The 16550-nt window shown below is 37.8% G+C and overlaps 1 protein-coding gene across 5 annotated transcripts in view; it reads left to right on the forward strand.

Moving 5' to 3' along the window:
- The window catches only part of ITGB4 (integrin subunit beta 4), a 94096-nt gene that overhangs the window by 28439 nt on the left and 49107 nt on the right, over positions 1–16550 (forward strand). For all 5 annotated transcript variants that reach the window (XM_081319783.1, XM_081319782.1, XM_081319786.1 and 2 more), the window contains exons 2-12: positions 1594–1766; positions 2958–3040; positions 3769–3867; positions 4564–4768; positions 7239–7335; positions 8947–9118; positions 10033–10296; positions 13048–13137; positions 13947–14072; positions 15175–15339; positions 15524–15600. In XM_081319783.1, coding sequence (XP_081175909.1) covers positions 1688–1766; positions 2958–3040; positions 3769–3867; positions 4564–4768; positions 7239–7335; positions 8947–9118; positions 10033–10296; positions 13048–13137; positions 13947–14072; positions 15175–15339; positions 15524–15600 — 1457 coding nt within the window. In that variant the 5' untranslated portion in view covers positions 1594–1687. The remainder of the gene's footprint in view (positions 1–1593; positions 1767–2957; positions 3041–3768; positions 3868–4563; positions 4769–7238; positions 7336–8946; positions 9119–10032; positions 10297–13047; positions 13138–13946; positions 14073–15174; positions 15340–15523; positions 15601–16550) is intronic.

Genomic DNA, 16550 nt, shown 5'->3' on the forward strand with positions numbered 1-16550 from the left:
CACACACATTGGGAATTTCCCAAGGCTGGGAAATGGTTACTTAAATGAAAAGTCCAATGTGGGCTATTTTAACTCTTTTCAGATCTACTGAACATCAGGGCACTCTGATCATGGATATGTTTACATATTTGCAAGCCACAGAGAAGCTGAGCATTGAGAATTATCAGCCAATTAGTGCTTGTCTCCTGGCTTGTGACCAAGAACCTCATCTTACATTCTTAGTGTTGTGTAGTGGGTTTCTTGGAAGCAGGAGGCGAGACGAGAGGGTTCAAACAGGAGCATTGCTTTATTGTAGTAACAGGAACAGAACTGAGAACAGAGGCTTCTACACAACTACTTATACGGTTGGCCACTGGGCGGTGGCCAATAGGTTTGAAGGAACCTATTCCCACCCCAGACCCAACCAATGATCATCCTGGAGACTGCATGTCTGGGCAGCCAGCGACCATTACACAGACACCCTAATTAAGCAATCTGAAGCAGCATTCAAAGACATGTAAAAATAGTTCAAGTAAAAGGCCCAATACATTACACTTAGGTCCATATCTTTACTCAATGGTGGGCTTCTTTTTTTTTCTGCCACTGTGCTTGCCATGGATAAATACTTCCATTCCCTTTCAACTTCTAATGCTGGAGTACTAGAAGTTCTGCATTTGGGTTCCTTTGGCTTATAATGCCACTATGCTAATTAAGACAGAAGGCCAGAGCCATAAATAAATCTCCTCCATAAATCTCCTCCTTTGTGAATATATGTTCTATGTTCTTTTAGCACAAGCTAATGATGCATAGTCATTTTTGAAAATGCGTTCTTGAAATGGTTTTCCTCATCAATACACAAAACTACCAGAGAAAGGATGTATAAACTACTTGAAAGTTCACTACGTGAGCAGTGAGCACTATATGAGCAAACTATTTGCAAGTTTACTAATGTGACCAGTGAGGATGCTTCATCATGCATGAGTATGAGATCTGTGCCTTTCTGTACAAAATATCTGGCCATTGTTCCTTCAGTGTTAGATAGATGCTCTGATTCAGTTACCTTCTTTGAATATCAAAAGATCATATGAACTGGTGCTGCATTGCTCCACACAGGCTGGTTTATACTGAACATGGAATCTATATCCCTTCCCACCCATCTCTTTCTCGCCTCCAAGCAAGTTTCTTATATTTTGTGCCTGTGAAGAGTAGTTGGAAAGTGCAAAAGCAAAGCCTGGCAAAATCTCAGAAGTTAAGTAGAATTTCCAAAGATTCAGATTTGGGACTTTAAAACTTTCCACCTCCTCTTATAAACAGACACAAATCCGTAAATTTTTCAAGCACGATACTTCACATTTGATCAAAGACAAACTTAATTTTTAGTGTATATATTAACCATGAGGTAATTTCTGGTTGCCAGTTCATGGCTACTCAGGAATTAGATGTTAATTCAGCTACATAATATTGCTGATTATCTCAGGTTATTCTGAGGTCTCTCGTGTCTGCAGCAGGGAATTTCCTATCTTCCAAACAGCAGTGGTAAGAAACATGTGGTTGTTCTCTATAACCCTTCCCTAATCTGATGGCTCCCAACAGTGTTGGAATTACATCTTCCAGATTACAGAAGGCTGCATTAAAGGAATTCAAGAACTATCAGATGAGATTGAACTGAATTACTTCTGACTCCACAGTCTATGGTATTTCAGGAAGAATGGGCAAGCTCTTTGGAAGGATGTGGTTCCAACTGCTTCTGTTCTCCCTGCTTTTTATCTTAAGCCAAGGAAAGAAAAGTAAGTTCAAAAAGTACATTCTTGATTTCGCTTTCTTTTACTCCCTAAACATTCCTAAAATATCCCTTTGTTTTCAAATAAGACGGTCTATACTATACCATTGGTTCTTAGGCTAAGATTAACTACCTCCAAGGAGATAATTTGGCCCCTTGGGATAATGGAGCAATTTGTAATTGCTTGTTTGGGAGTCAAGGATCAAGTTTGGGATTGTTGCTGCTGAGACACTTGTGTAAAACAAGAGTCTTTTTTTTGTGAGGGTAATGACATTATTTTAGACCAGGAAAAAGTCAAACCCCTTAAGAACCAATGAATTGCTTTGCCATTTTTTGGTTGTGTCTAGCACACTGCCAAAACAGTGAGAATCTAATCATGTGGATATTGCAAGCCCAACTAACATCCATTGTAACTTGATCTTCCAGAATAGTTTAATAAGCCTTTTTTACTATTGCGTTCAGTTCTAATGTATTTTTCTTGAGATCAATAACTGAAATACTGAATCAACTGAACTTTACAGATCATAATAATTCCTGAATGCTGTTTCTGTTGCCATTAAATTGTTCTTGCAATTAAGTCTTGAGAAGAGACATTATATAGAACAAAATAAACAGCTTCCTTTTCAATATATTCCTTTAAAGTCTGTTAGAGGATTTGTAATGAAGCAATGCTCTCTTAATGTGCAGAAACTAGAAGTAAATTAATGTAACAATGAATGTATTATGATCCTTCCCAATCCAGGCCATTTGCAGTTTGGAAGCATGCCTCTGCCGGCATCATAAAATCAATGGCACTCCTAAATGGGAATTATATACTCTTAAAAGTAAATAAGAATTAAAGGATTAACATTTAAGATTAAATGTTAAAATGCAAAAATGGCTAAAGCCTTATATCCAATTGTATGAAAGGTCAGTGTGGGCACCATGAAATTTTATGAATTTTACACTTGGAAATTCAACAATGATCATAATCATCATAATCATAATCACCATCATTATCATCTGCATTAATATACAATTTTATGTGATTATGCTCATTTTCTAAAAAAAATGAGAGCTCCTGGGAACAATATCAAATCCTGGTTAAAAAAAACATTGACATTGCAAGTTTGAAAGAGAATGATGACCACATTTTAGAACTTTGCCTATTTCTAGACCATTTTGTTCTAACCTATTTGTTTCTTTGTTTGTTCTCTAGTTAACCGCTGTGTGGCTTCTAGGGCAAAAAGCTGCACTGAATGCATCCGAGTGAGCAGCAACTGTACTTTTTGCACAGATGAGGTAAAACCTTTTCACAGGTATTGAGTATAGGACGATGTGAATTAGGACACTGAAATTTGGCCATAACCCCTGTCCATTCAACATTTGACATTGATCTATTTATTTTACGAGTTATTCCCTCCACCTTCAGGCTGACAACATGGACTTCCTGAGTTGTTTCTCAGTTTTAAGAACCAACTAAACCCATTAAAAACAATAAAAGAACATGTTAACAAAAAGAAACCCACAGATGCTTTTATAGTGATTTGATTGCCTCACTAGTACGCCTCAGAAATACTGAGGGGGAGGGCTATAGACTGTAAAGTATTCCCAGCCTCACTGAAGTTTCCTCCAGGAGGTCTACATGGTTAATAAGAAAAATAATTTTATTTTCTATGGGCATGCCTTCTTTGAAATTTGTGTCCTATTGGAGCAAAAAAAACCCCACAGTTCAAATAAATTGTATTTGGAGGCTGAGAACTCAATCAGTTTGGGGGTTGGAGGGATTGCCTGGTTACCTACTTGGTGCCACAATAACAGCCACTTTGTGATAATAGCTACAACATAACATCTTCACAAGGCCAAAAAAGATTGGGATCTTTAAATTCAGTAGGAGTGAGTTAGAATTTTTCAGTGAGCCACTAATTCTAACCTTAGCCTGATATTAAGGCAGAAGGTGAGTTCCTAAAGACAATTTGATTTTGAGCCTAATTTCTAAGCATACTTTACTATAATTATTCTCATACCAGAACTTTAAAGGCATCCGTTGCGATTTTGAAGATAATCTAAGGAGCTATGGCTGCCAAAACAACATAAAACTGAAGTCTGGAGAGTTATTAAAGACAAGGGTGAGTAGAGGTACAGTGAAAGAATGCTGGACATGAACATAAGAAAATTAATATATACCTGAATAATCTTCCAGAACAGCCCAATGCAAAATTTGTCAGAAAAAATCAACTTAAGTAGCTATTCTCAATGAAGTAATTTCTAATTAGTTAGAATGTTTTATTCATTTACTGCAACCATTTATAGGTGGTCCTTCACTTACAACCACAGTTGAGCCCAAAATTTCTGTTGCTAAGCAAGGCAATAGTTAAATAGGTTTTGCTCCATTGTTGTTAAGTGAATCACCACAGTTATTAAGTGAAACATGTGATTGCTAAGCAAATCTGATTTCTCCCATTGACTTTACTTGTTGGAAGCCTGCTGGGAAGGTTACAAATTGTGATCACATGACTCTCAGGACAGTGCAGCTGTCATAAGTACATGCCAGTTGACAAACACTTAAATTTTGATCATGTGACCATGGGGATACTGCAACTGACATAAGCGTGAAAACCAGTCATAAGTCACTTTTTCCAGTGCCATTGTACCATTGAACGGTCACTAAACAAATGGCTGTAAGTTGAGGACTACCTTTATACTCATAGGGGGTACTGTAATATTATCTTGGGAATCAGTACATTCAACCAATCTGCTGTGATAGTCTTCTCTAAATCTTTTCAGGATCCCCCATTATGTATTACTGATATTTTCCCTGGCAGGATTTCCAAATTGATACATCTTTGAAGAAAGCACAAGTATCTCCCCAGCACATATCACTCAAACTGAGACCGGGTGATGAAGTAAACATTGTCATGAAGGTGTTTGAGCCCGCTGAATCTCCTGTGGACCTCTACATTCTTATGGATTTTTCATATTCCATGTCTGATGACTTGGACAACCTGAAACAAATGGGTCAGAACCTTGGTGAGAGATTAAACCATCTCATTTTGAAAGCAGTCTGAGACATTTGTCGGTTAATTATCTGCAATTTTTCAAGGACGTTGGCAAAGGAGGGAAGCAAAATCTAAGATTAGCAGGTGGATTATATATGTGGCAGTTAAAAGCTGGCTTTTTTTTCTTGGAAACTTGATCTATTCCAGCTTCAGCATGGAATGTGAGACTAAGATCTATTCCCATTTTAACGGCTTCACTTGATTCTTGTCAGTTGTTTCTCATCATGGTGGTCCTCACATTCTATGCTTAGGTTAGATAATGGCTGCTAGGCAACAATAGAAGATGGGTCAGAGCTGGAAGGGGGAGTTAAATACATCATCAGTTTAAAGTATTTGCGTTCCTACAAGAGATCCAAGTGCAGTCCTTCCTGTATTCCATTGACCATTATCTGGCATCAATTTAGCTTTGAACTTTAGTTGACCAAATTGTTATGTATGTTGTTGTTAGCTGTGAAGTCATGTCCAACCCATCGCGACCCCATGGACAATGTTCCTCCAGGCCTTCCTGTCCTCTACCATCTTCTGGAGTCCATTTAAGCTCATGCCAACTGCTTCAGTGACTCCATCCAGCCACCTCATTCTCTGTCGTCCCTTCTTCTATTGCCCTCAATCTTTCCCAACATTAGGCTCTTCTCTAGTGAGTCCTTCCTTCTCATTAGGTGGCCAAAGTATTTATCTTATGTATATGCTTGGATAAATCTTCTATGCTGCAATCTTACAAATGGTCCTGATTCTTTGCCCATGACAGCAACCAAGCTAATTTGAAACATTATGCAAGGTTAAAGCTAGTTAGCGTTTGGATGGGTAATCACCAGGAAATAATGTAGCTACCATGGAAACTAATAAAAACATCCAAGAAGAATGCTATAAGAAATGCTTCCATATTGTTGCCAAATAACTACATGGGCTTCCATGGTTATTAACGGTCAAGCTCATCTCAAAGGGATATTTCTGTTCCTATGCATATATATATATATATATATATATATATATATAATATTATATATATATATATATATATATATATATATATATATATATATATATATATATATATATATATATATATATATATATATATATATATATATATATATATATATATATATATATATAATATTATATATATATATATATATATATATATATATATATATATATATATATATATATATATATATATAATATTATATATATATATATATATATATATATATATATATATATATATATATATATATACACACACACACATCATCATCAGAACAAAGTTGATAGATATGAAAAACCATGTTCTTGCTTTTGTTTATGTAGTATCAGCAAAGTACAAAAAGCACAAAAAGGGAATTTACTCCTGATTTAGAGGATTTAGGGGCTGAGAGGTGGAAGAAAACTATAAGAGGAAGAAATAGAGAGATTAAAGTGAATAGTTTATACATAGGTTTAACTTTTGATGGGTCAAGGATAAATGCATTAAGCCCAATGTTTTAAAAGAATAGGAACTTTAAAACATAAAGCCTCTTCACAGTTGTTTTCTATGATTAAAATGAGTGCATTTAGGATATCCTATGATAATTAGGATATAAAGCTAGAGAGAGAGAGATTTAAACTTACCTGGGTAACCTACAATTAAATTCACAAAGAATGGTGAAAACGTAGTAATTCATCTTCTAACCAAGGACCTAAGAATGATTAAGTTAGCATCTGAGGATGTGGGCTGTTCCAAGCAGCGTGTTTTATTTTTATAAAATTAAAATGTTCAAGTCTGATAAATTCAAAATTTCCAAATATTGAGAGGAACCTTTAGGTATTCTTCCAAGAGCTCAAATCACAATTACCGTACAGTACTGTATTTCTTTCTCCATATGTATTAACTTCTATCTACAAGTCCTAGTATTTTGCAGTATTGCCTTGTCTCAATCCTAACATTACCTGATGGTATAGCAGTATTAATGAACAAGACTTTCTTACTCTTATTATTATTTTGTCATCTTCAAGTCATTGACTGCGTAAGCTAGTCCCTTCAGTTTTCTCGGCAATATTTTTTTTAAGTAGGACTAGTGACTACCCAAAGTTACCCGCTGGCTTTGTGCCTAAAGTGGAATTAGAACTGATGGTTTCCCTGCTTCTAGCCTAGTACCTTAACTATTATACCAGACTGGCTCTTATTACCATAATACTAATAAATAATTAAAAAAAACCAAGAATCTATATTCAAATTGCATTAAGGTTCCTTTGTAATACATTGGTGTTTTCTCTACATGGTCATAAACATCTCTCAGGTTTGCTGTAAATTTTAATTGGTTCCTGGAGTGAATGATTTCACGTCTAACTCTACATAATATTTATAGTAACTGAACTCCATCATGGGATTATAAAATTTAATCTAAAGTTCCCAAATATTTTCCTCCTTTCTTCCTTTCTTTCTTCTATCCTGCCAGCAAATTTCTTGAGGGAGCTGACGGATGACTATACTATTGGTTTTGGCAAATTTGTGGACAAAGTTACAGCACCACAGACAGACATGAGGCCCACAAGGTGAGTAGTAGTGATGGATCCATTGGAAATGAACTCTTCAGGATCCATAGATTTTTTTTAAAAAAAATTAAGGCTTTTATCTAATCTGTGATCATCTAGTCCCATGTGTCTTCCTCAGGAAGTGCTTTCTTATGTTCTTGCAATATTCTACATATATACAAATCTTGTAGATATCAATTAAAACACTGTTGATAGTTCTGCTCTCACTTAGAATTCTTTTGTTTTTAATTCTGCCATCAATTCGTCAATTGAATCCATTTCGTTCTATGGATTAAGGATCGGTTTGATTAATCTCTCAACAAAACTTCTCTTTAATATCCTTTTTAAGAAGCTTATAAAGGTCTCAGTGAATATAGCTTCATTAAAGCTACCCTAAACTTATGCTAAGGGACGCGGTAGCTCAGTGGGTTAGGACGCTGAGCTTGTCGATCAGATGGTCGGCAGTTTGGCGGGTCGAATCCCGAGTGCCGCGTAATAGAGTGAGCGCCTGTTACTCGTCCCAGCTTCTGCCAACCTAGCAGTTCGAAAGCACATAAAAAATGCAAGTAGAAAAATAGGGACCACTACGGTGGAAAGGTAACAGCGTTCTGTGCGCCTTTGGCGTCTAGTCATGCCGGCCACATGACCACGGAGACATTCTCGGACAAGCGCTGGCTCTTTGGCTTTGAAACGGAGATGAGCACCGGCCCCTAGAGTCGGAAACGACTAGCACGCATGTGCGGGGGAACCTTTACCTTTACCTTTAAACTTATGCTTCTAAACATCTCACAAAGGGGCATATAGCAGTATTTTAATGGCCCCATGAATAGACAGTTTCGGTAATTTGGCTCAATCTTGCCCAAGCAAGTCCGATAACTAATTGATGACTCATCCATTTGTAGAAAGGGACTCTTGTTTGGGGTAGTTGTTTTTTTCATCACTTTGAGGTGCAACTGAAGAAAATACACAGAGAACCAAGTCTGCTCTCTTAAAGAAATCCTGTGATATTGTATGGAATTTTCTAGCAATTGGAAAAGGAACAGGAATGTGAAGGTTAAGAACCCTTCATTTTAGCCTCTGTGTGCATTTGCTCACTCATATGTGTGTATTTGTGTTATGTTATAACCTTATAATATAAAAATGTATTATCATGTGTTATCAAACAAAAATAACAGGAAGAAATGGCACCATTCTGAGAAACTGAACCCAGTGTATGAATTGGTGCTCCAATATCTGACTACTCAGAAGTAGGATACATACACAAGCAGTAGCAATGTTAAGCCTCATTGTCTTCTACTACTATAAAATGTTTGCTTCTCACAGCTTAGTCTTATAGCTCATTGGTTCTTTGGGCAGGTGCCTATATTGTGTTAAACCTTAAAGCCTAGTTAACAAATAACAATGGCTAGCTTGTATATTGTGCTGCAGATGACAAAGCTGAATTTGTTTTAATGTGAGATTTAAATGCAATCTCTTTTTTACTATTTAAATAGAAACTGTTATGCTCAAATTCATTGCATTAAATATTGTGGTAAACAAGAAGCTGTTTGTACAAAGGATCCTTGTTTAGGATTTCGGATAATTAGGTTGGCAGTAGTTACCAATTAAAATTGTCTGTCCTTTTGCTTTCAGATTGCGGGAACCTTGGTTTAATGCCGACTCGCCTTTCTCTTTTAAGAACGTCATCCGTCTAACCAATGATATTAATAAATTCAGCCAGGAATTGATGAAGGAACGTATATCAGGGAACTTGGATGCTCCGGAAGGTGGCTTTGATGCTATATTGCAAACAGCTGTTTGCAAGGTAAACAGAGAGAATATTGAAGATGGCATAGATATAGTGGATCTCTATAAAGGGTAAAAACTATCTTAATTGCATACCAAAGTGGGAGAGCAGTAGGAAAATCTAGGCCAAAGTTTTGCTTTAAAAATCCACAGACAGCTTTGTTTGCACTTTGATAAGAAAATGGGCGAGCTTTGGAGTTAGATATTGTGGAGACTGTTTGTTTCATTTACTTATTTTTCACATTTTCGAACCACTCATCTCCCCCGGAGACTGTTGCTGTTATCAAATTCTGCTATTATCAGCTTCTACCTGCAGTTAGGATATTATATTATGACCAACTAAACTTTTATGAAGGTCAGGGGAAAAACAAACTGTCTAGTGCCTAATAACATTTGTAAATTTAGGGAGCTGAAGAGTTCATTGCTGAGGAGACAAGATAAGGATGAAATTCCAAATCTATAACTGTTATTTTTCTCAATTAACCTTGATGTAAGCTTTATTTGAAAGACATAGCAAGTGGTTACTAATATTCCTGGAATAACATATTTCTCAAAAATCATCACGAAAGGCCTTTCTGGGTTTCTGGCAGCTATTCCCACTTTATGCGATTTCTCTTGGCACATGGAGAAAGCACACTTCAATTTTTACCTTTTTTATGGGGATTATACATTACGTATATCACTTGGGAAAGTAAAACTGGACACTTTTGCTTTTTTATTTTTGATGATTTGGGGTGGGGGGATTGGTTAACAGTTATGCATGCTACCCTTATTTTCTACTGAAAATATGCAAAACATTGTCCTGCTGGGATTCAGTAGTTTCCCATCAAATTTAGAAACCCGATTCAGGATGGCAGAAGCTGCCAAAATGAGGCTTATGGCTGTGATTTACCCACCTCCGCTCTACATCTTAGACTTTCCTTATTCCTGCAGGAGAATATTGGATGGCGGAATGACAGTACTCACCTCCTGGTCTTCTCCACTGAGTCAGCTTTCCATTACGAAGCTGATGGCGCCAACGTCCTTGCTGGAATCCTGAGAAAGAATGATGAAAAATGCCACCTGAATCAAGCAGGGACTTACACCTTTGATACCAAGCAGGATTACCCCTCTGTGTCTACCCTTGAGCGCCTGCTGAGGCTGAGTAACATCATCCCTATTTTTGCGGTCACCAACCACTCCTATGATTACTATGAGGTAAAAAATGCCATTAAGCAGGAAAAAAGATGGGAACTTGGGAGTATAAAGGAACAACCCGTGATAATATTTGGATTGGCCTATAGATATTTGCCCAGCAAGGGAGCTAGCTCACCTATTTATTCCTAAGGCAAGAAGCTGAGTTCGCTTCCTGTGGGAAGATTTGGAATTAAAACATAAAAAACCCCTAGTAATTCTTCATTAGAAATTCTTTCCATTTGTCCCTACAGAGTTAGAAAGGAGCCTTGTCCATTTTTCCTGGCATCCAGAAAATCAGCTGAGAAATCACTAATTAATTTTGTGAAAAAGGAGTAGGCTGATCCCTGCTAATTCTGTAGGCAAGGAAATTGAAGATTGCTTGCAGGAACTCAGGAAGGGGCAGGCTGAATTTTAATAGTTTAGATCAGGGGTGTCAAACTGCCAGTCCGTGGGCTGGATGCGTCACAAGGAAACCACACCCACCTCATTGCTCGCAATGGGGAAAAAGTTCTGATACGTTCCACGATGTCATGTGACATCGCGAGTTTGACATGTCTGGTTTAGATGTATGTCAGTATAGCAGCTGAATGCCTAACTTCAGGTATAGGTAGTCCCTGACTTATGACCAGAATTGGGCCCAAATTTTCTGCTGCTGAGGCAAGACCGTTAAGTGAGTTTTGCCCCATTTTACAACTTTTCTTGTCACAGTTGTTAAGTGAACCACTGTGGTTGTTAAATTAGTAACTTAAAAGTGAATCTGGTTTCCCCGTTGACTTTGCCTGTCAGAAGTTTGCAAAAGGTGATCACATGACCACAGGGCACTGCAACCATCATAAATACATGCCAGTTGCCAAGCGTCCAAATTTTGATCACATGACTATGGGGATGCTGCAAGGTCATAATTGTGAAAAAACGGTCATAAGCCACTTTTTTCAGTGCCATTGAAATGGTTGTAATTCAAGGATCGCCTGTATATATCTGAAGAATATATATGTATACACTGGATTGGGAAATGAAATATCCTTGTATCTGATTTCCCAAAGCTACTATTCAATCTGCTTTTTGCAGTGCAGTGGAGACACCCAGCTGCTAGCTAAATAATCCATGTTAGAGGTAACTCAAAGATATCTCGTCTTTTACCTCATAACTCTTGACCCATAGATAGGCCAAAATTGTATTATGTTATGACATCTAAGATTGGTCTGCTTCTATCACCTCCATCCTATGGTGATTAAACCTTTTGTTTTATTGCTTTTTGGACTGAAAAAAAGATATTTATGCCAGTAGATTTAAGCCTAGTTTGCCTCTTTGAACAATATCCTTCCATTCACTTTCTTTAGACCATGTGTTGTGTATTGAGCTCAATTGTAGCACCATGTGGATAGTTGGAGCAGCTAACGGCTCTCCAGCAAACCAGACTCCAGGTCTCCAGTCCTGCTATTGCCTGCCCCTAGGTTGCAATGGGTTACTTTAAATCTATTGGCTGCCGCCTAGGGGCCAGGCTATAAATTGCTGCAAGCTGCAGCACTATTCTCAGTTCAGATTCTGTAAGCCAAAAATGTCAAACACAAGGCCCAGGGGCCGGATCTGGCCCGCGAAGTGGTTTCATGTGGCCCGCGAAGCCATCCTGGAAACAGTGAGGGAACGGCCCCCACTGCCTTGGCCCTGGCCCATTGACCCTCCTTCTGCCAGAGACCCTCAGATCTGTCCCACTCCTGCCCAGGCCCCCATAGGCACCCTTGATGTGAACGATGTAGAGCTGGCCACGCCCACCCAGTAGGCCATATGCACTCTAGCCACACCCACCCAGGCCACACCCACCCGGCCCCTTGAGGGCAACCGCAATGCTGATGTGGCCCTCAATGAAATTGAGTTTGACACCCCTGCTGTAAGCAATAAACCATGAGTTCTGCTGAAATCACCCACTTCGTCTTCTTTCCTGCACAAAGAACCCGATACATTACACCATGGACAATGTTTTTAGGTTTTTTTTCTGCTGAAATATCAGGGAGAATATCTTTACCTCTTTCTTCTGGTCCACTTTCTCAGTCTCAATCATGTTGTACTACGTTTTATTTGTAGGAAAGAAAACAAAGGTGTGATTTGGAAAACTATCTCTTCTTTTTGTAAAGCAACCAGTAGTTTCTTAGATAATGAAAAAGCCTAGGGAAAAGGCTAAATACCCCAGCCTTCCTATTGTACTGTACATGTGTCCAGTGGTGGGATTCAAATATGAGAACAACCAGTTCTCTGTGTGGATGCCACTTCCGGAAGTCCGTTCTGGGCCTGGGCAACAAAAAATTAGCTACTGGTTCTGCAGAACTGGTGCGAACCGGCTGAATTCCACCATTGCATGTGTCTAAACCAGTCTTTTCTTCTTCTATGTGCTCCTTCAAAGTGAATTGGGGGAATTTTATTCAGAAATCAAACTCTTATTAAAAGGATGTTGGAACGAAGGTGAACAGAGTCTACCCAATGGGGTTTTTTGTGTCATTTACTTTAAAAGGACAGGCCATTGCATTTGCACACTTCAGTAAAGGCTAAAGGAAAGTATTACATTCGAATCCAGGGAAAGAAATCATAGGAAATTTTTGCAGCATTGTAACCGGTGATTTGTCTTTCTCTGCAGTTAGCCATAATAACAATAGAGCAATAAGAATAACTCTTCTATGTGCTTGGTTTTCTTAATATTTTTCCTTTCCTTTTTATCCATTTTGTGCTTACAATATTAAATTATTATATTATAATAAATAAATAGTATTTTTTTATCAGAAACTGCACAAATATTTTGAAACGTCTGAAATTGGGAGGCTTCAAGAAGATTCTTCTAACATTGTGGAATTGATCCGTTCGGCTTTTGAGGTAAGAAGCAATTCTGGTATTTTATGCTGTAACTTTTTGGGATAACACAATTTTCTTATAATTCCCCATAAATGATTTACTCACTCACATTTCATTCTTACAATTCTTTCTTGAAGCAGCTTTAATTTCAGCCAATTCATAAAGTATTTCCAGACAGGTGGCAATTGGATGATATAAATCAGGGGTGTAAAAACTGTGTATCTCAAAAAGGGTGGCCTGTGGAGTTGTACAATAAATGTAGGCTCTTAGTTGCATTCAGAGGGATTGGTGGGGATTAAAGGACAAATAAACTCCCGTTCAGTTTTTAAATGATAATTAATAACAATATTTATAAACCACCTCAATCTGCATAACTCTGGATAGTTTATATGAGCAAATGAATATAACATGGCTATCTCCTTCCCCAAAATCTGAATTACAAATAATAATTAAAGAACAGAAACAGAAATAATATAAATGTCTACTAAAACATTCTACTGAAATAAGCTTGTAATGAGGGCCTTCCTAAACTTACAGAGGGGAAGGACCAATTATACCTTCAGGGAAGCATGTTCCATAAAGTGGGGGCCACCACTATGAAGATCTGTGTCCTGGTTTAGTCCCATTAACCTCCTATAACAGAGGGACCAGAGGAGGCCCTCTCTCAATGTTCTCACCAAATGGTCAGAATCATGCTTGGCAAGGCATTTCCTGATATATCCCTGTGCTATGGTTGGATACTGTTGATCAACTGCAGTAACTCAAATTATGAAATCAGTGGACCGAATCCATTCCAGTTCTGTATGTTTTCTTTTTATCTTTTTCTCCAGAGCATTCGTTCCAAGTTGACCGTTCGAACTCACAATAGTATCCCAAAAGCCATGAAAATTGAAATATTACCCTTAAAAAGTGAAAATATAGAGTCTGGTTCATTCCATATTGTTCGAGGTGTATTGGTAAGCTTTCTATTTTGCATTTCTATCTCTTAATGATTTACAGTTAAAAACAAAAAAAAATCTTGATTTTGGAAAGGCATTTAGATCCTTTGGCTAAGGGGCCCTTCTCTGAGATCAGAAATTTGCATAACTTAAAGCAACAGAAGAAAAACTGGGAGCTACAGCAGTTCCTGAACCACTTATTTTTTTTTTTGGCAGCATTTCAAGATTTCACTGCCAAAATTCATTGACAGATTCAAAGTGCAATTTGCTCCCAAATCCCACGTATACTAAACGCGTGTTGCACTTTCCAGTAAATCTGGGATAACTGAATCAGCAAATTCCACATCAGAAATCTGAACATTTAAAAAAACAAAACAAACAAAAGCATATCTCTACTGGTGTAGCATCATGGTAACTGCCCATTCCTGCTGCTGAGGATATCCCTGCTCAAAAGAGCTCCCTTTGGCTGTACACAAATAAGAACAGTCTATGTCTCTCATATCATCATCTCAGGTTGAGCCACTGATGTAACCGGTTGATCCCTGAAGATATATATTGAAGATTTTGGATTTGCGTTAATTTCTGATAGAATATAAATCAAACTTATTCCATAATGACTGTGGCAGTAAACAAACCCAGCTTCAGTGCCATGCCAGTAGGTTTAATAGTGTTGGTAATTGGCTGTTTCGATCAAGAAGAGTAGTGTCCCAAATCCCAGATCATCTTTGTCTTTTATAGGATTGTTGTAACTCCATCCTAGCTTTGCTTGAGGGATCGGGAGGCAAAGCAGTTAGTACGAGTAGCTTTGGAAGCCTGCCCTTCTTGCATCCTCTTTTCAAACTCAAGAGAAGAAAATCTTATTTCCGTCTTACTATCCATTCAACTTTTGACCTAATTCAGGAGGAAAGAACCCACTAGTTACTTTGGATTTTAGTTCCCATTGGTCCTCAATGAGCCAGGCCAGAAATAAAGAACTGTGCAGTTGTAAACAAAACACCCAGTGGACCTCAAGAACCCCAATAGATCTATCTCTAGTCTATCAGTTCCCAAATTTGTGGATAAAATTGCTTCTTTTTCTAAACGAATCCAGAAAAAGTACAGGCTTCTCTCTTCTCTCCAGAAAACTTTCAATGTGCATTTGAAAACTAATCACTCTGATAACAAGCATGTCTGTGATCTCCCAGAGAAGGAACGGAAAGGTATCATCTACGTTAAGTCTCCCTCTTTCAGTGACAAAATGGAGATTGATGCCTCAATTCTCTGTGATACCTGCTCCTGTGAAAAGGTACGTTCTTTTCCTCTTCTTTGATTAGCAGTTCCAAGAATTGTTCTAGACCTGTGATTCAAGAAATATGTGATACGAGAAACTTAATCTTGTTCTGAGCAATTTTTACTAATAGAAATTGTAAGATTAAAGGATGTTATGTGTCTGGAATGAGGTCCAGTAATGTCTTCTTGCTTGTTTGCAGAATCAGGAAGTTAGATCACCAAAGTGCACTTACAATGGGAATTTTGTCTGTGGACAATGTGTGTGCAATCCAGGCTGGTAAGTAGTATCACAATTAGGTTTTTTTTCGGCGTGGGGCCCATTGTCTTTCCTCTACCAGAAAGTTTATGCCTTTCTTCTCCAAGAACAAGAAGTGTAGATGAAATGGAGAAACTGATAACAGGGTCCCAGATTGTTGGGGGCAATAAGCTGACTTTGTAAAAATGCCACTTGGGCCCCCCCGAAAGCCCTAATAAGCAGGCATATACATAGAATGAAGGCTATTGCTAAGCACATTGATTTGTGCTTCTTAGATTGTAAGCCGCCCTGAGTCTTCGGAGAAGGGCGGGATATAAATGGGATTAAAAAAAAACAGGGTCAATTCTCTTCTTGCCCCTCGGAAAGTTCCCCCCCCATAATTTAGATAGTGTCCACATATATATTTATATTCATATATTTTAAAATTATGTTTTAATATTTATATTTTATATAAACGTATTTAAATTTATATAATTGGTGGCTCACAACTTTTTTTTTTAATTGAAAAGTTTTACAGTACATTTTATCTTTAACAATCCCCCCCTCCCTCCACCCACCCCTACTTAACCCTCCCTATCCCTCCCCCCATTCCCCCCTCCCCCCCCCCGACTTCCCAGAGCTAAGTACAAGGTATAAAAACAAAGAACAATCATAAACATCCATATGCTAACAACAATAAACTATTAATTCTATCGCACTCTAGCTCATATGAAATGACTACAAGCAATACTAATATTACATATGAAAAGGAAAAAGAAAAAGAAAAGAAGACTTATTCAAATGCTAAATGAAACTTTTTAGACCCATATTTGTTCTGGATATAATCAATCCACTTTTTCCACTCCATAATATAACGTTCTTGCGAATGATCTTTCAAGTAGGCCGAGATCTTTGCCATTTCCGCCAGGTCAGAAACCTTTAAAGTCCATTCTTCTATAGTCGGCAGTTCCTCCTTTTTCCAATATTAACCT

The sequence above is a fragment of the Vipera berus genome (assembly GCF_964194415.1).
Source record: "Vipera berus genome assembly, chromosome: 2".
Lineage (NCBI taxonomy): Eukaryota > Metazoa > Chordata > Lepidosauria > Squamata > Viperidae > Vipera > Vipera berus.